Source organism: Corythoichthys intestinalis, chromosome 10, assembly GCF_030265065.1.
Source record: "Corythoichthys intestinalis isolate RoL2023-P3 chromosome 10, ASM3026506v1, whole genome shotgun sequence".
Lineage (NCBI taxonomy): Eukaryota > Metazoa > Chordata > Actinopteri > Syngnathiformes > Syngnathidae > Corythoichthys > Corythoichthys intestinalis.
The window spans coordinates 56,129,279-56,153,193 of record NC_080404.1 but is presented as its reverse complement, the minus strand read 5'-3'; the positions used below and the strand labels follow the sequence as shown (position 1 = coordinate 56,153,193).

General features: G+C 38.5%; 2 protein-coding genes across 2 annotated transcripts; both read left to right on the top strand.

Moving 5' to 3' along the window:
* The first annotated feature begins 743 nt into the window (after positions 1-743).
* Positions 744-3,619, top strand: LOC130923285 (probable vesicular acetylcholine transporter-B). Its single transcript, XM_057848885.1, has one exon. It carries the CDS (start codon positions 744-746, stop codon positions 2,280-2,282), a length of 1,539 nt encoding a protein of 512 aa, XP_057704868.1. The 3' UTR covers positions 2,283-3,619.
* A 6,737-nt stretch (positions 3,620-10,356) lies between these two features.
* Positions 10,357-23,915, top strand: LOC130922686 (choline O-acetyltransferase-like). Its single transcript, XM_057847598.1, has 14 exons — positions 10,357-10,431; positions 13,544-13,735; positions 13,830-13,948; positions 14,438-14,491; positions 15,015-15,195; positions 19,285-19,462; positions 19,526-19,695; positions 19,804-19,904; positions 19,973-20,101; positions 22,701-22,823; positions 22,889-23,030; positions 23,223-23,285; positions 23,364-23,501; positions 23,583-23,915. The coding sequence occupies exons 1-14, from the start codon at positions 10,357-10,359 to the stop codon at positions 23,913-23,915; spliced, it is 1,998 nt and encodes a 665-aa protein (XP_057703581.1).

The following is a 23,915-nucleotide window of genomic DNA, read 5'->3' as shown; positions in this document are numbered from 1 at the left end:
GAAAAGTTACAGCAGGGCCTAAATTGAAAATTGGCATTTGCCATTTGGCAAAATTGATATTCCCATGTGGCATTTTTTTGCCATGTGGCAAAATTGATTTTGCCATGTGGCATTTTTTTTTTTTTTTTTTTTTTTTGCCATGTGGCATTTTGTTTGGCATGTGGCATTTTTGCCATGAAAATAAATTTTGCCACCCAAATTAATCTAACTAAATGCAAACACTTTAAAAACAAACCATTACAACGCCACAAATTAAACAAATACTCAAAGCGGAAAACTTTGTTTCCAATCAAATTACTCGAGTTAATCGATTAATCGTTGCAGCGCTACTCTTGAGTAAAACTGATATGATCCAAGAAACTTTACTTGAGGCTTTGTGTAAAACCTACAAACTCATTTTAAAGTCAACAATGTCTGTGAAAATAGTTGTCGATTTATTTGAAAACCGATTAGTTGCTGATGAGTCGCTATTTTTTTAGAGCGTGTCAATGCGAGGGGAGCTCCGTGTGTTTTTAATTAGCAGTAAAAGGGGCGTACGTCACGGCCCTTTCGCTCGTCAGGATGGGAGGGGTCCGCCGAGCCGGGGAGGGGTCTGCCCGCCGGAGAAGAGGAGCGTCGCAGATCGAGCGGAGCGCGAGAGCAGCCGGTCGCCGGGAAGAGACAACTGGAAACAAGTGAGCGGGGAGCGCTGAGAGGAGGGGGATGGCGAGGAGTAAAGCTTGATTGTGTTCTAAAGCGCCATCATGGAAGCCGAAGCGGAGGGGAGTGCGGGACCGGCGCCCAATTTGGCCCAAATGGCCGCTTCTAAATTGTCCCAGGTCGGAGAGCGAACCAAACAGCTGGGCAGCGCCATGCGAGAGCCGGCTCGGGAGAACCGGATCATTCTGGTCATCGTGTGCGTGGTGTTGCTTCTGGACAACATGCTTTACATGGTCATCGTGCCCATCATCCCGGACTACCTGGAGGGGTTGCAGAAGGCCAGCGACGCCGGTGGCAACGGCAGCTCAAGTGAAGGTAACTTTGACGTGCAGATCGGCGTGCTGTTCGCTTCCAAGGCCATCGTGCAGTTGCTGGTCAACCCCTTGAGCGGCACCTTCATCGACCGGGTGGGCTACGACATCCCGCTGGTGATCGGGCTGAGCGTCATGTTCCTGTCCACGGTGACCTTCGCCCTAGCCGATAATTACGTCTCGCTGTTTGTGGCGCGCGGCATGCAGGGCGTGGGCTCGGCCTTCGCCGACACTTCGGGCATCGCGCTGATCGCCGACCGCTACTCCGAAGAGGCGGAGCGCAGCAAGGCGTTGGGTATCGCGCTGGCCTTCATCTCCTTCGGCAGCCTGGTGGCGCCCCCCTTCGGCGGCGTGCTCTACCAGTTCGCCGGCAAGCGGGTGCCCTTCCTCATCCTGGCCGGCGTCTGCCTGGCCGACGGGGCGGCGTGCCTGCTGGTCCTCAAGCCCTTCTCCCGGCGGGAGCGCGCCAACATGCCGGTGGGCACCCCCATCCACCGGCTGATGATGGACCCCTACATCGCCGTGGTGGCCGGGGCGCTGACCATCTGCAACATCCCGCTGGCCTTCCTGGAGCCCACCATCGCCAAGTGGATGGAGGACACCATGCACTCCAGCCAGTGGGAGATGGGCATGACCTGGTTCCCCGCTTTCTTCCCGCACGTGCTCGGGGTGTTCCTGACGGTCAAGCTAGCCGCCAAGTACCCCCACTTGCAGTGGTTCTACGGCGCCGTGGGCATGGTCTTCATCGGGGCCAGCTCCTGCACCGTGCCGGCCTGCAAGAACTTCGGACAGCTAATGATCCCGCTGTGCGGCATCTGCTTCGGAATCGCCTTCGTGGACACGGCGCTGCTGCCCACGCTGGGCTTCCTGGTGGACGTGCGCCACGTCTCCGTCTACGGCAGCGTCTACGCCATCGCCGACATCTCCTACTGCGTGGCTTACGCCACCGGCCCGGTGGTGGCCGGCAAGATCGTGCACGATCTGGGTTTCGCGCAGCTCAACCTGGGTATGGGCCTGGCCAACATGCTCTACGCGCCCGCTCTGCTGCTGCTCAAGAACGTGTCTAGGATGAAGCCCTCACGCTCCGAGAGGAACGTGCTGCTGGAGGACGGCCCCGGCGGACTCTACGACGCCATCAAGATGGAGCAGAAGGAGAAGAAGAGGAAAGAGCTGTGCACCACCCTGGACGGCGACGGAGTCCAGACCTTCGCGCGACGCTCCTTCGACGAGGACGCCGACGAGGAGGAGTCCTCCGGCGGCGAGTACGCCTGAGCGCCGGCCGCACGTCAATACGGGGCTTCCACTCGCTGTTATCTTAACTCATTGGCTGCCAAATTTGACATTTAAACGTGATTCATTTCCTGTTTTAAGTGATCTATTTCACATTGAACATGATCAAAGTCTAGATTTAAAGTGATCAACTTTACAATTTGTTCAGTTTTACATTTTAACCCAATTTTAAACGTATATTGACTATGATCTACTGCATATTTTAACATGATACATTTCTGAACATCAAAACATTTCTTGTTTTAAGATGATTCATTTTACATTTAAATGCTTTTCATTTTATCGAGCTGTTTAATTTGAACGTTCAATTTAAATTTTGGATTTTAATGTGATGAATTTAACAGGATACTTTTTACAAATTAAGATAAATTTTACATTTTGACCTGAATTATCTTATTAAAAAGTGATCTACTTCACATTCTAACATGATAAAACGTACGTTATGTGATCAAGTCGCTGTCTAAGTGATCAACTTCATAATTCATGATAAAATTCTATTCTATTTTAACCTCATTAAAAAGTAAATTTATCATGCAAAAATTTAGTACTACATAATTAAAAAATATTCATGTGATCATTTTAACATCGTCTATTTTTTTAACCTGATTAATATCTTATTAGAAAGTGATACAATTTTGCATTCTAACAGAATAAAACTTCTAAAGTGATCAACTTCATAATTCATGGTAAAATTTTATATTTTAACTTCATTAATAAGTAAATTTATCATGTTAAAATGTTTAAATATGATCAATTTTACATCCTGTGATCAGTCTCGATTTAAAGTGATCACCTTTACTTTTTTTTCACTTTTACATTTTAATCCAATTACCGGTAAACATTTTTACATATATTGACTGATCTTCATATTTTATCATGATACATTTTTTTAACATAAAACAATCATCAAAAATATATGATTATAAAGTGATCTATTTCACATTCTAGCATGATAAAAGGTATGTGATCAAGTCGCTGTCTAAAAGTGATCAACTTCAAAATTTATGATCAAATTTTATATTGTAACGCCATTAAAAGGCAAATTCATCATGTTAAAAATTTTCAATGTGATCAATTTGACATTTTATCATGATCAATTTTACATTCTGTGATTAATTTACTGGTTGAAAGTGATCAACTTCACAATTTTTTAATGTGATCAATAACATTTTAAGACGAATTTGACATTTTAACCTGATTAAAACAGTATTATTATGAAGTGATCTATTTCACATTCTATCATGCTAAAACTTAGGTTATGTGATCAAGTCGCTGTCTAAAAGTGATCAATTTCATAAATCATGATAAAATTTTATATTTTAAACCCATTAAATAGTAAATTCATGATACAATTTGTAAATGTGATCAATTTGGAATTTTAACATGATCAATTTTACATATTGCGATGAATTTAATTTGAAGTGATCAACTTCACAATATTTTTTTAATGTGATCAATGACATTTTAACAAGATAAATTTTACATTTTTAACCTGTTAATATATTATTGCTATAGTCATGTTGATTTTTCAAAAAATTTGATCAATTTGACGTTTTAACATGATCAGTTTGACATTCTGTGATCAATTTCCTGTTTTAAAGTGATCAACTAAACATTTTTCAATTAGATCAATGACATTTTAAGTTAAATTTGACATTTTAACCTGATGAATATGTTGTTCTTAAGTAATTTATTTCACGTTCTAACCTGATAAAACTTAACATTTACATCAATTTTCATTATGTGACCGCTGTTTAAAAGTGATCTACTTCATAAATCATATTTTTTTAATATTTGAACCTGAAATAGTAAATCATAATTTTTTTTAAAAAATGTTATCAATTTGACATTTTAACATGATCAATTTGACATTCTGTGATCAATTACCTGGTTTAAAGTGATCAACTTAACACATTTTTTAATGTGGTCAATGAGATTTTAACAAGATAAACTCTACATTTTTAACCTGATTAATACAGTATATTATTATAAAATGGTGTATTTCACATTCTAAAATGATAAAATGTGATCGTCCCTGTTCAAAGAGATCACCTTCATAATTCATGATAACATTTTATATTTTAACCCCATTAAAAAATAAATTCATCATGTTAAAATTTTTTTATCAATTTGACATTTTAACAAGGTACATTTTACAATTTAACCTAATATCTTTGTCTAAAGGGATCTATTTCACATTCTAACATGATAAATGTTTTTACAGTGATCAACTTCATAATTGATAACATTGTAAATTTTAACTTCATTAAAAAGGACATATATATATATATTTTAAATTGTTCGTTTTCATATGATCAATTTTACATTTTAATGTGATCAATTTCACATTTTAACAAGATAACATTTGCATTATGTGATCAATTCCCTGTTTTAAAGTGATCAGCTTCATTATTCATGAGAAAATTTATCATGTTAAAGATTCTAAATGTGATCAATTTGACATTTTAACATTAATTTGACATTTTAACTAGATATTTTTTAAAATTTAACCTGATTAATATCTTATTCTAAAGTGATCTATTTCACATTCTAACTATCACGGCCCTGTTTCAAAGTGGTAATTGTAAAATTTTATATTTTAATTAAAAAGTAAATATATATTTTAATAAATATATAATTGTACATTATGATCAATTTGCCTTCTGGGATCAATTTCCTGGTTCAAAGTGATCAACTTCACAACTTAAATGTGATCAATTTCAGTTTTTAACAGGATAACTTGTGCATTATGTGATCAATTCCCCGTTTTAAAGTGACCAGCTCCACAATTCATGTTACATTTTATATTTTAACCTCACTTAAAACCAATTTGTGTTAAAATTCAAAATTAAATTCAAAAAATTTCCTGAGTTTAAAGTGATCAACTTCCCAATTTAAAACAAAAAAACATTTTATCCTCATCAATTTTACCGTTTAACGTGATAAATTTCCTGTTTTAATGTGATCTACTTACCATTTTAACAAGAAAATTTTTTACCTGTTCCTCCCTCCATATGTGCTGTTGTAGTTAGTAAAATAATACAATTACCGGTATATGCATTAAACACACCCATAGACAGTGCTATAGGTCCATTTTTTTTTTTTTAACCCGGATGGGACGGATGACATTTTGATACAATCAATTTGACGTATATATGACTAAAGGGTTAAAATGATCGATTATTTACTCATTCACCGCCATGACGGCAATATATGACCAAGCCATTTGAAATAGATCACATTAAAACATCAAGTTTATCAAATCAAAATGTGAAATGAACTCACTGGCGGCCAATTGTCGACGAAAGACAACTGTTCAGTTAACCCTTCCAAGTCAAAATTGGACATCTATCTCTGTCAATTGCTATTTTTAACACACATATTTGTATGATTTTACTAACTACCACAGCACATCGTCAGTGAATACTATTATTGGCAGCCAATAAGTTAATCACATCAAAACGAGAAATTCATGAGGTTGAACAGTCGAAAGCATTGGACGTTTAGTGCCGTCCCCGAAAATCGACTGGAAACCAAGCATCCCTACGCAATTTCTCCCAAAATCGCATCTTCTAGTTTGAAAACCAAGTGCCAAATGTACAATTGTGTCTTTCCAGCTTCAGCTTTTTGCAGTAGAAAAAAGTTCAAAATTCAGGGATTCGAGTACACACTTGCAACGTACGCCTTTTCGTGTCTGCCTTTAAGTTGCCCCGCCATGAACTCCACAATTATGCAAAACAATGTGCGCGTACAGTGTAGGTGAGTGCCCTTTTAGTTTTTGATGATGTAATCACGGAATGCAAAGCCTCAATGTATGATATGTCTAATCGTGTATATACATGTATATTGGTGTACAGACATTAAATGGATATGAAGTCAATCGCCTCATTTTATAACGCGTGGAGATACTGCGCAAGCTTCATCGGAAAATATTAGTGCTGAATTCATTTTACTGTGCAATCATATGCGATACATACATCTTGATATATGTAGAAGAACAATAATTATTTGATCAATTATTATTTATGCAGTAGCAAAAACGGTATTTTTTGGAGTATCAGTATCGAGTTGAAAATTTTAGTATTGTGATTTGTGACATTTTTTCCATTACTGGAAAGTATTGAAGTATCGATACTGAATTGAAAAGTAAGTTTTTTTTTCTGCATTTTGCACCTTCACATTAGAAAAAAATATCATTTTCTCATTTTAAGATGAATTTTATATATTTTACATTTGAACCTGATTAAAATCTTTTTTTAAAGTGATCTATTTCACATTTTCACCAGATCAATTTACATTATGTGGTCAATTCCCTGTTTTGAAGTGATCGACTTGACGTGAAATTTGATATTTTAACCTCAAACAGGAAATTTATCATGTTAAACCTCATTAATATCTTATTTTAATTTGATCAAGTTGACATTTTCACATAATCGATTTGACATTCTGTTGTCAATTTCCTGGTTTAAGTGATCGACTTCACAATTTAAAAGAAAAACATTTGATGTGATTAATCTGACGTTTTAACATGATCAATTTGACTTTCTGTGATCAATTGTCTAGTTTTATGTGATCAACTTCACCCCCCCTCCAAAAAAAGTGACCAATTTGGCTTTATGTGATCAATTTCCTAGTTTAAAGTGATCTACTTTACAAAAAACATTTGATGTGATCAATTTCACATTTTAACAAAATAAATTTTACAAATTATGGAAAATTTTAGATTTGAAGCTGATTGGTATCTTATTTTAAAGTGATCGATTTCACATTTTCACCTGATCAATTTTACATTATGTGATCAATTCCCTGTTTTGAAGTGATCGACGATGTGAAATTTGATATTTTAACCTCAAACTGTAATGTTAAAATATAAAATTAATGTGATCAAGTTGACATTTTCACATAATCGATTTGACATTCTGTAGTCAATTTCCTGGTTTAAAGTGATCGATTTCACAATTTAAAAAAAACTAATATTTAACGTGATTGGCGTTTTAACATGATCAATTTTCTAGTTTTAAGTGATCAACTTCACCCCCCCAAAAATGTGACCAATTTGGTGTTATGTGATCAATTTCCTAGTTTAAAGTGATCTACTTCACACACACAAAACATTTGATGTGATCAATTTCACATTTTAACAAAATACATTTTACAAATTAAGGTAAATTTTAGATTTGAAGCTGATTGGTATCTTATTTTAAAGTGATCGATTTCACATTTTCTCATGATCAATTTTACATTATGTAATCAATTCCCTGTTTTAAGGTGATCAACTTTACAATTCATGTGAAATTAGATTTTTTTTAACCTCAAACAGTACATTTATCATGTCAATCTATAAAATTAACGTGATCAATTTAACATTTTCACATGATCAATTTGACATTCTGTGATCAGTTTTCTGGTTTAAAGTGATCTTCAAAATTGAAAAAAATATTTAATATGACCAATTTGACATTCTCTGATCAATTTCCTGATTTAAAGTGATCAACTACCATATTTTTAAAAATCGTGATCAGTTTGACATTTTAACTTATCAACTCCACAATAAAAAAACATTCAATGTGATCAATTTGACATTTAATGTGGCCAATTTGACATTCTGTGATCAATGTCCTGAATTAAAGTGGTCAACTACATAATTTTTAAAAAATCATGTGATCAGTTTGACATTTTTACATCGTCAGTTTGACATTCTGTGATCAATTTCCTGGTCTAAAGTGATCAACTTCACAGTAAAAACATTTAATGTGATAAATGACATTTTAACAAGACAAACGTAGTTATTATAAAGTGATCTATTTGTGTAGAAAACATTTAATCTGATCTATTTGACATGATCAATTTGACATTCTGTGATCAATTTCCAAGCTTAAAGTGATCAAAGAATAAATTAAAAAAAAAAAAAATAATAATAGTAATAATAATAATGTGACCAATTGGACATTCTGTGATCAATTTCCGGATTTAAAGTGATCAACTACACATTTTTTTTTAATCGTGTGATCAGTTTGACATTTTAACATTGTCAATTTGACATTCTGTGATCAATTTCCTGGTCTAAAGTGATCAACTTAGCAATAAAAAAAACATTTAATGTGATCAATGACAATTTAACAACATAAATGTTACATTTTGACCTGATTAATATATTATTTTAAAGTGATCTATTTGTTTAGAAAAAACATTTAATGTGATCAATTCGACATTCTGTGATCAATTTCCTGGTCTAAAGTGATCGACTTCACAATAAAAAAAAATGTAATGTGATCAATGACAATTTAACAACATAAATTTTACATTTAGACCTGATTAATATATTATTATAAAGTGATCTATTTATTTAGGAAAACATTTAATGTGATCAATTTGACATTCTGTGATCAATTTCCTGGTCTAAAGTGATCAACTTTAAAATAAAAAAAAACATTTAATGTGATCAACGACATTTTAAAAAGATTAATTTTACATTTTGACCTGATTAATATATTATGATTTCAAGTGATCAACTTCAAAATAAAAATAAAAAAAGGAATGTGACCAATTGGACATTCTGTGATCAATTTCCTGCTTTAAAGTGATCAACTTCACAGTAAAAATACATTTTATGTGATCAATGACATTTTAACATGACAAACTTTACATTTTGACCTGATTAATATATTATCATAACGTGATCTAGTTGTGTAGAAAAACATTTAATCTGATCAATTTAACATTTTCACATGATCAATTTGACATTCTGTGATCAATTTCCTGGTTTAAAGTGATCAACTTCAGAATATATAAAAAAAAAAAAGTAATGTGACCAATTGGACATTTTGTGATCAATTTCTTGATTCAAAGAGATCAACTACATAATTAAAGAATCATGTGAACAGTTTTGACATTTTAACATCGCCAATTTGACATTCTGTGATCAATTTCCTGGTCTACAGTGATCAACTTCACAGTAAAAAACATTTTATGCGATAAATGACATTTTAACAAGACAAACTTTACATTTTGACCTGATTAATATATTATTATAAGGTGATCTATTTGTGTAGAAAAACATTTAATCTGATCAATTTAACATTTTCACATGATCGATTTGACATTCTGTGATCAAATTCCTAGTTTAAAGTGATCAACTTCAGAATGAAAAAAAAAAAGTAATGGGACCAATTGGACGTTCTGTGATCAATTTCCTGATTTAAAGAGATCAACTACATAATTAAAGAAAGAATCATGTGATCAGATTTAAAGTGATCAACTACACAATTAAAAAAAATCATATTACCAGTTGACATTTTAACATAATTGATTTGACATTCCGTGATCAATTTCCTAGTTTAAAGTGATCAACTTCGCAATAAATACATTTAATGTGATCAATTACATTTTAACAAGATAAATTTTACATTTTCTACCTGATTAATATATTATTATAAAGTGAACGATTTGTTCAGACAAACATTTAATGTGATCTATTCAACATTCTGTAATCAATTTCGTGGTTTAAAGTGATCAACTTCACAATAAAAAAAAAAATAATAATAATGTGATCAATTTGACATTCTGTGATCAATTTCCTGAAATCACAATATACATATATTAAAAAAAAACATTTTACCCCAATAAATGATGATGATCTAGTCAAAGTCAAAATGGATTGGACGTCGAGCGCGACCAATGGCACTGAAGCATGAGTGTTCACAGTTAGTCCTCCCAGTTCAAATGAATTGGACGTTTGTCACGATCTATGGTATGCAAAGAGTTAAATACTATAGAGAAAAAAAAGTGTCAACTTTTAGGTAGAATAGATTTAGTTGCTACGATCTGAAAGTAAGGCAGGCCCATTGGAAAGGCCATTTGTATTTTGGCGACACAAACGAGCGAGGCGGCCAATCAAAAGTTGCTGGCGAATAGCCGGACTTCGGGGAGGAGCCGTGACAGTGGCACCCCCTCCCCACCGACGCGCACGCCGGCATCTCTGCGGAGCTGCAGTGAAGGACTTCAGAGTTGAGCATCTTCTCAGTGGGGTTTTTTGGGGGGATGACGGGGGTAAAGGATGCCCCGCAAAAGCAAAATTTTAGACGTCGTCGTTGCCTTACCACGACAAAGCGAGGCTTTCATCTACTCGGAGGTAAGACCGGCTTCATTTGTCATTTAGGTTTTGGACTAGTGTTCAGCTTCTGCATCCTGAATGAGGTGCCTGTCATTCATTAGAGTTGAGTGACATACTGACAGAAGCTAATCAATGGTCTGTATTTTAAGATTAGATTCCCAAATTTGCCAAGTGAGAAACAATGAATATGAGTTGATGTTTGTGCCACCAGAAACTGGATTTGAAATACTAAACTTGAATTGGTGATATTTAACGTAACGGATGCTTTGCAAAGCAAAATAATGATCGTGATCACGATGATCCTTATTATTACTCGTGGGATCTATTATGATAAATAGCCTTATTTTGTTAATGTATCATATCATTCTTTTTTTATATTAGCAGGATCACAATAATGATCAATATTAGCAGCATTCGTGGCATTTTGTATCGGGATTTTTGTTATATGATTATTTTAGGAAGAATAGTAATCTACTGCATTATTATTTTGACATTTTGTTGAATTTTTTAGTATGGAAAGTAATCTACTGTCTTATCATGCGTTGTTTCATTTTTATTATCATGATCACATTGATGATCAATATTAGCAGCATTAGTTGCATTTTGTATCATGCGATTTTTGTTTATGTGACTATTTTAGTAAGAATAGTAATTACTGCATTATTATTATTTTGACATTTTGGTGATTATTTTAGTATGGAAAGTAATCTACTGTCTTATTATTATGATGCATCGTTTCATTTTTATTATCATGATCACATTGATGATCAATATTAGCAGCATTAGTTGAATTTTGTATCATGCGATTTTTGTTTATGTGACTATTTTAGTAAGAATAGTAATCTACTGCTTTCTAAGTAATCTACTATAGCATTATTATTATTATTATTACTCTCATTTTTTTCAATTATCAGGATCACAATGATGATCAATATTAGCAGCAGAAGTTGCATTTTGCATCATGCAATTTTGACATTTTGGTGATTATTTTAGTAAGAATAGTAATCTACTGCATTATTATTATTTTGACGTTTTGTTGATTATTTTAGTATGGAAAGTAATCTACTGTCTTATTATTATGCGTCGTTTCATTTTTATTATCATGATCACATTGATGATCAATATTAGCAGCATTAGTTGAATTTTGTATCATACGATTTTTGTTTATGTGACTATTTTAGTAAGAATAGTAATCTACTGCTTTCTAAGTAATCTACTATAGCATTATTATTATTATTATTACTCTCATTTTTTCAATTATCAGGATCACTATGATGATCAATATTAGCAGCAGAAGTTGCATTTTGCATCATGCGATTTTGACATTTTGGTGATTATTTTAGTAAGAATAGTAATCTACTGCATTATTATTTTGACATTTTGTTGATTATTTTAGTATGGAAAGTAATCTACTATCTTATTATTATGCATTGTTTCATTTTTATTATTTTTGCATCATGCGAGTTTTGTTTATGTGCTTATTTTAGTAAGAATAGTAATCTGCATTATTATTACTCTGACATTTTGGTGATTATTTTAGTATGGAAAGTAATCTACTGTTTTATTATGATGCATTGTTTCATTTTTATTATCATGATCACAATGATGAGCAATATTAGCAGCATTAGTTGCATTTTGTATTATGCGATTTTTGTTTGTGATTACTTTTAGTAAGAATAGTAATCTACTGCATTCTAAGTAATCTACTATATCATTATTATTATATTACTAATTCTTTCATTTTTTTATTATCAGGATCACTAGGATGATCAATGTTAGAAGCAGAAGTTGCATTTTGCATCATGCGATTTTGACATTTTGGTGAATATTTTACAATAAAAAGTAATCTACTGTATTATTATTATGCATCGTTTCATTTTTTATTATCAGGATCACAATGATGATCAATATTAGCAGCATTCGTTACATTTTGTATCATGCGATTTTTGTTTATGTGATTATTTTTAGTAAAAGTAGTAATCTACTGCATTATTATTTTGACATTTTGGTGATTATTTTAGTATGGAAAATAATCTACTTTTTTATTATTATGCATCATTTCATTTTTATTATCATGATCACAATGATGATCAATATTAGCAGCTTTCTTGCATTTTATATCATGCGATTTTTGTTTATGATTTTTAGTAAGAATAGTAATCTACTGCATTATAAAATATGTACTGCATTATAAGTAATCTACTATATTATTATTACTCATTATTTTATTTGTTTTATTATCAAGATTACAATGATGATCAATATCATCAGCAGCATTTGTTGCATTTTACATCATGCGATTTTTGACATTTAGTAATTTTATAGTCAGATTAGTAATCAATAGATTGGGATTATTTTATTAAGTGATCTACTAAATTATTATTATTTATATGATGATGCATCATTTCACTTTTTTATTATCAGAATCACAATAATGATCAATATTAGGAGTATTCGTTGCATTTTGCATCATGCAATTTATACATGTTTGTGATTATTTTAGTAAAATTAGTATCAATAGATTGTGATTATTTTAGTAAATAATCTACTATATTATTATTATTAATATTATGCATCATTTTTTATTATCATGATCACAATAATGATCAATATTAGCAGCATTCGTTGCAATTGTAATAGTTACATGTTTGTGATTATTTTAGTAAGTAATGTACTATATTATTAATATGCATAATTTTTGTATTATCAGGACCACAATGATGATCAATATTATTTTATTTTTGTGATTATTTTAGTAAGAGTGGTAATCTAGTGTATTATTTATGAATCTATTATAGATAACTAGGACTATTCGACAATGTTGATGATTCACATGTTTATTATTCTTACATCATTACTGAATCAGTCCTGGAAAAAAAGTGTTACGTTTTAGACAGTGGAATAGTTTAGGAAGACGATTTTACAATTTCAAATGATTAAAATATTAAATATTGTTTTGGTCTATTTGTCGTTAAAAGTGAATCTATTGCTTGTGTGAAGCAACGGCAGCAAGATGTCACATGTCGAGCAAGAAGATTCTCAGGTCACTTGCGTAATTATGACCTAACTATTTTACATCATGTTTTCAAAAATGAAAACGTTATCATTTGATGTTTGGGATTTTATCCAGAGTGTACCAAAACTACCCCTCCCTGCCTTGAAAGACACTTTGGAAACATACCTGAGCTGTGTCAAACACCTGCTGACCGATGAGCAATTCCAAAAAAGCCAGGAGACGGTCAAGCGCTTTGGCGCCCCTGGAGGCGTGGGGGAGCTACTGCAACGCAAATTGCAGGAAAAGAGAGAGAAAACAGACAACTGGGTAAAATACTGTTGTTGTGTGTTTTTTTTTTAGTTCACTGGAAATATAATGGTTTGCATTCATTTTGAATGCAAAATTTGGTGCATATTTGTAGGTGTCTGACTACTGGTTGAACGACATGTACCTTAACAACAGGCTAGCCTTGCCGGTCAACTCCAGCCCTGCCGTGGTGTTCCCGATCCAGAACTTTACAGCACCCATCCATTCTCTAAGGTAGTGGTTTATCAACATTTAACAGCGGGGCCAACGTTATTATTAACTGACATTGACGGCGCTAGACGTCGGATTGAACTTACCAAAATGGCTGTCTCCCAAAGCACTTATATAGTTCATCTGTGCATTTTAGATGGGGTTTGCACCAGTCAATCCACGTCAGAGTGCCCTATTTTGCGTGAAAACGCCAAAGTTATGTTTTTGCCTGAGAACATGGATTTCACCCCAATCCTCCATGTCTTTGTGCCCAAAAATAGTGAGTTTCGGCCTGGAGCCTCCGTAGTGGTGGTGCTCAAAAACTATTACATTTGTCCATTCACAGTTTATCTGTGCATTGTGACTCAATAAATGACAAAGGGCCACATTTTGGGCTAAAGAAGCCAAAGTTGCCTCACACGGGGTTTTCATTGTCGTTGTCAATGGCAGGCAATGATTTAACACAAGGTAGACTTTCCTATCCTATTTTAATGCCATTTCTTTGTCTTGTAGGTTTGCAGCCAACTTGATCTCCGGAATTCTCGAGTACAAAAGTCTTCTCGATACGTAAGTCTGAAAATTTTTTAAAATACAGTCCAGTGATCCCTCAATTTTCTCAGTTAATGGGGACCAGATCCAACAACGTAAAGTGATAAACCGCGAAGTAATTACATTTTTTGTGTAAATATAAATAAGTGTATATAAAACCCTTTAAATGCATGTTATCATTAGTACATTGAAGAATAATTTAAAATATACATACATAATGTATAAATAATAAGTACTGTCATTCATTTGCTCCCGTCTCAGCCAATCAGCTTGCGAGATTCCCGAGTTGGGAGGGATCTCTTAAGAGGGGATGCTGGCCAGCAAATCAGAGAGGTAGATTTTAAGTTGTGCGGGCTTTCCCAGCCTTCTGCTAGCCCACGGGCAACTTTGGCATCATATTTTCTCCATCTTGAAGTTTTTGTGAATATTTTTTAAAACTCCGCTATATACTGAGGGAGCGAAAGTTGAGCCATGAATTAGCGAGGGATCACTGACACTGTATTAGATTTCAAAAATACATCTTACAAAGTCACGTGTGCAGACGTGGGTTACCTGCCGACCTGGCCCGAGGTCAACTTGCCGGAAGTCCTCTTTGTATGAAGCAGCACTATCGGATCTTCAGCGCCTACCGTCTGCCGGGCCGTGAGAGGGACACGCTCGTGGAGCACCGCGGAAGCGCCGCGCCAGAGCCAGAACATGTCATTGTGGCTTGTAAGAACCAGGTTAGATTGCAAAACTTTCCAGTGACACACTACATTTGATTGTTTTAAAAATGAAAGTGTAGATCCCTGTAGATAACTCGGAATTTTCTGGATCTGCTCTTTGTGGCAATCAATTAATAACACGCATCCATCCATCCATTATTTAACGCTTAATCGGGTCGCGGGGGCAGCAGCTTTAGCAGGGAAGCCCAGACTTCCTTCTCCCCATCCACTTCAACCAGCTCTTCCGGCGGGATCCCTGGGCATTCCCAAGCCAGCTAAAAAACAGTCTCTCCAGCTTGTCCCAGGCCATCCTCAGGGCCTCCCGCCGGTGGGACATGCCCAGAACACCTCTCCAGGGAGGCGTCCGGGAGGCATCCAGACCAGATGCCAGAGCCACCTCAGCTGGCTCCACTCAAAATGGAGGAGTAGCAGCTCGACCCTGAGTCCCTCCCGGAGGACCTAGCTTCTCACCCTATCTCTAAGGGGGAGCCCGGACACCCTGCGGGGGAAACTCATTTCGGCTACTTGTATCCGGGATCTTGTTCTTTTGGTCACGACCCACAGCTTGTGACTATAGGTGAGAGAAGGAACGTAGATCGACTGCGGCTCCCTCTTCAGCACAATGGACCGGTGCAGAGTCCGCATCACTGCAGAGACTGCACCGATCCGCCTGTCAATCTCCCGCTTTCTCCTACCCTCACTCGTGAACAGGAGCCCAAGATACTTGAACTCCTTCACTTTGGGCAGGATCTCATCCCCAACCTGGAGAGGGCATGCCACCCTTTTCCGACTGAGCACCATGGTCTCGGATGTGGAGGTGCTGATATTCATCCCAACCGTTTCACACTCGGCTGCGAACTGCTCCAGTGAGAGTTACAGATTACGGCTTGATAAAGCCAACAGCACCACATCATCTGCAAAAAGCAGAGATGCAATGCTATGGCCACCAAACCGGACACCCACAACACCTTGAAATTCTGTCCATAAAAGTTTAGGACAGAATCGTTGAGAAAGGGCAACCTTGGCGGAGTCCAACCCTCACTGGGAACAAATCCGGCTTACTGCCAGCAATGCGGACCAAACTCTGCCACCAGTCGTACAGGGACTGAACAGCCCTTACCAAGGGGTTCGGTACCCTGTTCTCCCGAAACACCCCCCCATAAGACTCCAAAAGGGGCACGGTCGAACGCCAATCAGTAACACGTATACACAAAACATGACTACACATTGCAGTTAAAAAACCTGCACTTGTAAGTAGGGATGTCCCTGATCCGATCAAGGAGATCAGGCCTGATCATGTCCTTCATAATCGGGTAAAAAAAGATGCATTTTTTAAATGTATTTAGATCACTCAGTGATTAAAGCTCATGAGACAGAAAACGTGGTGGTAGTGTCCATATATGGGGCTGCATGATTATTGCTGGTGTTGGAGAGTTTCGATTAATTGATGGAATCATGAATTCTGAGATGAACTGTTGTATTTTGAAAGAGAAGATCACCCCATGTCCTTGGTCGTCATTCACCCATCCATCCATTATCTTCCGCTTAGTCCTGGGTCGGGTCGCGGAGGCAGCAGCTTTAGCAGGGAAGCCCAGACTTCCCTCTCCCCAGCCACTTCAGCCAGCTCCTCCGGCGGGATTCCAAGGCGTTCCCAGGCCAGCCGAGCAACATAGTCTCTCCAGCGTGTCTTGGGTCGACCCCGGGGCTTCCCGCCGGTGGGACTTGCCCGGAACACCTCTCCAGGGAGGCGTCCAGGAGGCATCCGAACCAGATGCCCGAACCACCTCAACTGGCTCCTCTCAACGCGGAGGAGTAGCGGCTCGACACCAAGCCCCTCCTGGATGACCGTGCTTCTCACCCTATCTCTAAGGGAGAGCCCGGCCACCCTGCGGAGGAAACTCATTTCAGCCGCTTGTATCCGGGATCCTGTTCTTTCGGTCACGACCCATAGCTCGTGTCCATAGGTGAGGGCAGGAACGTAGATCGTCCGGTAAATCGAGAGCTTCGCCTTTTGGCTCAGCTCCTTCTTCACCACAACGGACCTGTGCAGAGTTCGCATCACTGCAGACGCTGCACCTATCTGCCTGTCAATCTCCCGCTCCCTCCTACCCTCACTCGTAAACAAGACCCCTGGTCGTCGTTCAGTTCCTCCAAAATGACGACCCCAAGCACACAGCCAAGGCTACAGTAGCATTCTTAAGAAGAACAGGGTCAGAGCGAATCAGTGGCCAAGTTGATCTCCTGATCTAAACTTGAGCACCTGTGGGGAAATAATGTACTAATAAATAGTGTTGCACCGATACCATTTTTTGGGCCCGATACCGATACCTGGCTGTGCAGTATCGGCCGATACCGATACCATTCCGATACCACTCAGTTAGCAAAACACACACACACACACACATATTATATATAAATTAGGGCTGTCAAAATTATCGCGTTAACGGGCGTTAATTAATTTTTTAAATTAATCACGTTAAAATATTTGACGCAATTAACGCAGATGCCCCACTCAGAGAGATTTAAATGGCAGTACACAGTGAAACGCTCACTTGTTGTGTTTTATGGAGTTTTCTTGGGTGCGACTGATTTTATAGGCTGAGCATGACCCATGAGCATTGTGTAAGTAATTATTGACAGCAACAATGGCGGGTTTATTTTTTGATTGAAAATTTTACAAATTTTATTAAAACGAAAACATTAAGAGGGGTTTTAATATAAAATTTCTCTAACTTGTACTAACATTTTTCTTTTAAGAACTACAAGTCTTTCTATCCATGGATTGCTTTAACAGAATGTTAATAATGTTAATGCCATCTTGTTGATTTATTGTTATAATAAATATTCCTTATGTACCGTATGTTGAATGTATATATCTATCTTGTGTCTTATCTTTCCATTCCAACAATATTTTACAGAAAAATATGGCATATTTTATAGATGGTTTGAATTGCGATTAATTACGATTAATTAATTTTTAAGCTGTAATTAACTTGATTAAAAATTTTAATCGTTTGACATCCCTAATATAAATACATATATATGTGTGTGTGTATGTGTGTGTGTGTGTATACTGTATATGTACGTATAAGGGATGCAACGATACAGTTAAGTCATGGTTCGTTACGATTTTCGATACATTTCAATACATTTAATGCTCTGAAACAGAAAATACAACTGTTATTATTATTATTTCTATTTGCTAACAAGCAAAAATGACTTCATATAAACAAGCATTTTAGTGCATAATATTTATGTGCTTACTTCTTACTGATCTGAAGACATTTTGTATATAAGTGCTGAGAACAATCTTTACTGTTTGTAAAGTGGGGCACACTGTTAATTGCTGCAGCTCTCTTAGCAGCTAAATTGACCATATAAGCAAAACATCCTATTTGTGGTCCGAGTCCATCTGTAACATGTACTGAATTAACAGTATTTGCAGCATTATCTATAGTCACTGGTATGGATTGATTTGGCCTGCTTAACTTCCATTCAGTCATGGAGGTTTCTAATTCATCAATGTAGTAATGGACTACGTGTTGCTCTGGGCTCACGCAGCTAATAGCAGGTGCTCTAATGTAGTACATCTAGGTACATCTGGTCCCATCGGCGCGATAATAGACGGCGTTAGCTTACGCATGCTAATCGTTTGTGAATGCCATGTTAGATGAGTAGCGTAACGTCGCGGAAATGCATTGTACTTTACATCCTTAAAATTGAAGACGAAGGATTTAATTTCGTTTGGTAATTTCGAGACAAAGACATACGGATGTCATGCATCGGGATTTGGGAAGTTAGCTCACGTGGGGAGGACAGTACATCTGCGCTCAAGTGATGCCAGTAAATGGTATCGGCGCCCTAAATGTTGGTACTCGTCGATACAGATACCATCAATTCAGGCCGGATCGGCGCCCCCTGCCGATACTGGTATCGGTATCGGTAAAGGTTTATTAGTAATAAACCTTTAATGTTTCTTAACCTTTAACCTATAATGTTGGGTTGGCTTTGTCATGCAAAAATATGCGAATGGGACATTCCTACTTGAGAGTTAAAAGCTCACACTGACTTAAAACAGCTTCTACTTCAATGTGAACTTGCCGTCAGTTTTTTGCGCTGGACGTGGTGATCAACTTCCGTCATCTGACCAACCGAGACCTCCTGAGTCAGCTAGAGAAGATCGTGCAAATGGCTGACGATGAAGGCGACCGGCAGCCGCCGATCGGTCTCCTCACCTCCGACGGCCGTACGGAGTGGGCGGAGGCTCGGCATCAGCTCATGAAAGGTACTGACACTTTCCGTCGAAGATGACGCGGCGGCTCTGTTAATGCTCTTGGTTTTTCTGCAGAGTCTACCAACAGGGACTCTTTGGACCTGCTGGAGCGCTGCCTTTGTTTGGTCTGTCTGGACGGTGGCGGTCGGGGCGAGATGACCGACAGCTCTAGGGCAGCGTCGCTCCTACACGGGAGAGGACCGGCCGCTGACGGGGCCAACCGCTGGTATGACAAGAGCATGCAGGTTTGTGCGAGTTGTTGCCTATACTACTCTGAAACTTCAACATTCCTTGGGAAGCCATTCCGAATCTTTACGGAGGCCGTCACTCTGAAAACGCCATCACTATGCCAGTTTGTTGTAGGATCTGACAGCTGTTGCGGAGTTGTCTGCGAGCATTCAGCGTTTGAAGGGATTGTCCTCGTGCAGTGCGCAGAGTACCTTCTTAAACATATGTAAGTATTCAACAACCTGAAGCTATTTGACAAAGGTAGAATTTTTATTACTGACATTGGGGCGCTAGGGCGGGCAGTCCTTCAAAGTTGGTCCGCGCCGCGAGTGTGAGCAAACTGCCGCCGCCGCGACGACTCCGCTGGAAATGCACCCCGGTCGTACAGAAACTCCTGGCCTCATCTGCAGACAGACTCCAAAGGTTTGGCTTTCCTTTACTTTCTGGATGAAGCCGACCGTGACTATGTGAGCGTTTGCATGTCAGTTTCATAAAGACAAGGGTTCCTAAGGAACACAGGGAGAGCATGCTAACTCAGAGATTCAAACCTCAGGACTTGTCTGTTTTTACCACCTGAAAAACACAAGTCGTAACAATGTTTTGGACTATCTGACTTATCAGTTCCTGTCAGTGTTTTGATTGAACCAATACTATCTGACACCAAGACTTGCCCAAAACCAGAACTCACCGAGACCACAACAGGACTCAGCCCTTTGTGAGTCCTTTGTTTCTGGATGAAGGAAACCGTGACTTCGTGAGAAGTTGCCTGTCAATTGCATAAAGGGCAGTGGAGGAAAACTGGTGCCTGGGGAGCGCACACTAACTCAGAGATTCAAACCTTGGCACCTGAAAAAGACAAGTCGTAACCAACTATTTCAGTTCATCGACTGTACTGCTCTTTGTACTGCATGGCGAACCAGAAAGGCAGCAAGAGGGAATAATTACTTGAATTCATTCAAGATGGGAGTCACTCTGTACTTGAGGGCCAAATATTTAAGAACCTGATACTCTTCTCAGCTTTTTCATGCTCCTAGTATCAACTACCTAACTCATTAGGTCCTGTTAGTGTTTTCATCAAACCAACACTATCCAAGACCAAGAATTGGCTAAATCGAGAACTCACCGAGACCAAAACAGGACTCAGCCCTATTTGAGTCCAGACCAAGACTTGCCAAAGACCAGAATTCAGACCTTGACTTAACCATTACTAGAACTGGCTAGGACCGAGACTTTTGGGCATTGAGAATGAAGGCTGGTTTATAATTGACCTATCCGGCTTCATGTGGAAAAATGACAACATATCAGTGACCACGCCTTTCCATGTGGCGCATAAACATGTCAGATTTCTGATTTCTTAAGTTTTAAAACCGCGCGGAAACGCAAGGCGTACTAGCTTCTAGTGGAGAGGATTAATCAACTCCTGTGGTAAAACATGACTGACGAACTACTAAATGCTAAAGTTCTCAAGTAAAAACATTGATATCATTCGGTCAATAAAGACTAGTGGGATGACAGTTCCATCAAAGAAGTTGCAGGAAAATGGATTCTCTCCCACTCTCTCTCTTCTAATCTGTCTCGATAATCTGAAGTTTCTCGTATGCCGTAGAAACTTTTTGCTGCACCTGGAGTCTGGGAGAATATCGGTTTCACCTCAGGCAGAAGCATTACAGGGTATACATTTTGAGAAACTCCATGCATTTTGTTTACGTGCGGAACGTTCAACGCTTCAGGTATAAACCAGACTTTAGTCTCCACCAAAACTGAGACCTTTTAGGGTTTGTAGAACTGAGAGGATCCAAATGCAGACAACGGCACAACTGATTTGAGATTAACAACGTTTTATTGTTGCAAGAATCCGCAGCATTCCGACAGGAAAATTCAAGCTTGAGGTTCCGACGTGGGGCGTGCAGAGACAGGTCTCCGGGAATGGCAGAGAAAATGCAAACAAGGCTTGATGCAACTGACAGCAGAACTAGATGAGAGGATATGGCGACTAGATGAGGCGTCCAATGGCTTTTAAAGGCTGCTCATGGTGATAGCCTGCACCTGTGGCCGCTCCAACCATCTGACATCCAACCTCTAAATTGGATAGAATATGCACACCTGCCAGAGGTGGCCCAGGTCTCTGGAGGGAGAGGCGGAGGCCCTAACAAGACCGTCCGTCGGCCATCTGTAGGTTTGGGTTTAGGTTAGTAAACCCTAATCTAAACCCAAACCAAACCCTAACAGCTCGACACAGGGTCCCTCCCGGATAACTGAGCTTCTCACCCTATCTAAGGGAGAGCCCGGACACCCTGTGGGGAAAACTAATTTCGGCAGCTTTTAACCGGGATCTTGTTCTTTCAGTCACGAACCACAGCTTGTGACCATAGGTAAGGGTTGGAACCAGGGCCGGCCCAGGCCATTTGGGGGCCCTAAGCAAAATAATGCAAAGGGGCCCATATTTTTGGCCCACCATTTTGTCACAGTGTACTGTGAAACCCATACATGCAATCCAACCCGTACGTCCATATTTTGTATATTAATCAGATTTTGTTGCACTGCATACTTCAAACTTCTCACCCCAAATGATTGTCAATACTTACAGTAGATAGTGCCAAACCTTTTTCTAAAAGAGGAAAGAAATGTTAAGGAAGAAGTTTTATTTTTTTTAAGCTTGTAATCAAGTATCAAAACTCACAAATGTCAAATAAAGCAAACTGTAGTAAACAAAATAGAATATAAATTAAACAATTGCCAGATTGGGGGCCCCCTAGTGGTCAGGGGCCCTAAGCAGCTACATAGACTGCGTATAGGCTGGGTTGGAACGTAAATGGACTGGTAAATTGAGAGCTTCGCCTTTTGGCTCAGCTCCTTCTTCACCACTAGAGACCAGTGCAGAGTCTGTATCACTGCAGACGATGGACCGATCTGTGCACAAGACCATAAAAATCAATTTAAAAAACCATTACAAGAACAATTAGTACCCCTTTAGATCCAGTCTGACTCCGCTGTGGCCGTCTCTCTGCGTATTTCTGCAAAGGCTCGTGGAGAATCTCGACATGAACGTCTACAAATTCCACCATTATGGGAAAGAATTGATCAAGAGCCTGAAAATGAGTCCCGACGCATTCATTCAGGTGGCTCTTCAGTTGGCCTACTACAGGTAGGCGAAAGCTGAACCATTTAACAGGACAAACATTTTTAAATCTGTTACTTTTGTGAACTTAGGTGTTATGGCAGAGTAGTCTCCACTTATGAGAGCGCCTCCATACGACGCTTCAGGGACGGCAGAGTGGACAACATTCGCTCGGCCACACCAGAGGCTCTGGCTTTTGTTCAGGCGATGACTGACAAGAACAAGAGCACGCATGTAAGCGGTTTGTCTTGACGGCAGAAGACGCAGACTTCGGTGACTGATTACACAGAGCCAGACTATTAAACTCGGTATGGTAGGCTTTGTCTGGAAATACCGAGTTTGATGGGACGGTTTATAAAGGAGGTAAAGATACCCAGTTGTGCACCAGAACACTAGAACTGTTTGATCCTCACTCATTTCCACCAGGACGCAAAGACAATGGAGCTGTTGGAAGCTGCCACAGCAGCGCAAACAAAGAATTCCACAAAAGTAGCTGTCTCATTCTTCTAAACTAACTCAAATTCACATCACACAGACGACTCAACTGTTTCCCTTTTGCTTTTCGAGGCTATCATGGGGCTAGCTATAGACAACCACCTTCTGGGATTACGCGAGATGGCGCGAGACCTCAATATGGAGAAGCCGGAAATCTTCCAAGATGAAGCCTATCGCATCAGTAATGAGTTCATTCTCTCTACCAGTCAGGTAGTGTTTAGCATGTGAAATCTGAAGACACATCTATTAAAGCAAGCGTGAAATCAGTCTATGAACCCGTCTGTCTTTCAGGTCCCCACCACCGTTGAAATGTTCTGCTGCTACGGACCCGTGGTCCCAAACGGATACGGGGTATGCTACAACCCTCGGTCTGACCATTTTGTCTTCTGCGTGGCCAGTTTTCGAGAGAGTCCGCGTACAACCTCGACACAATTTGTCCAAATTCTAGAGCGGGGACTGTTGGACATGCGGGACTTGTGTCACAAAGGTCAGCAACCTCGTGAACCGAGACGGGGCGCCTGCCAGGAGACTTCCTCAGTGGACTTGGGCAAGAACCAGGAATCTCCACTTGTTCTCGTAAAGACACTAAACCAGATTAAACTGCAGGCTGGTCGTAAAGACTAA

What these genes read in the sequence shown, in the direction of transcription:
- LOC130923285 (XM_057848885.1), top strand. Translation starts at nt 744, where the DNA reads ATGGAAGCCGAAGCGGAGGGGAGTGCGGGACCGGCGCCCAATTTGGCC.
- LOC130922686 (XM_057847598.1), top strand. Translation starts at nt 10,357, where the DNA reads ATGCCCCGCAAAAGCAAAATTTTAGACGTCGTCGTTGCCTTACCACGA. An exon ending in CTTCAGTTGGCCTACTACAG is followed by an intron (nt 22,824 to 22,888) that starts GTAGGCGAAAGC and finishes TTGTGAACTTAG; the next exon opens with GTGTTATGGCAGAGTAGTCT. An exon ending in AAACAAAGAATTCCACAAAA is followed by an intron (nt 23,286 to 23,363) that starts GTAGCTGTCTCA and finishes TTGCTTTTCGAG; the next exon opens with GCTATCATGGGGCTAGCTAT.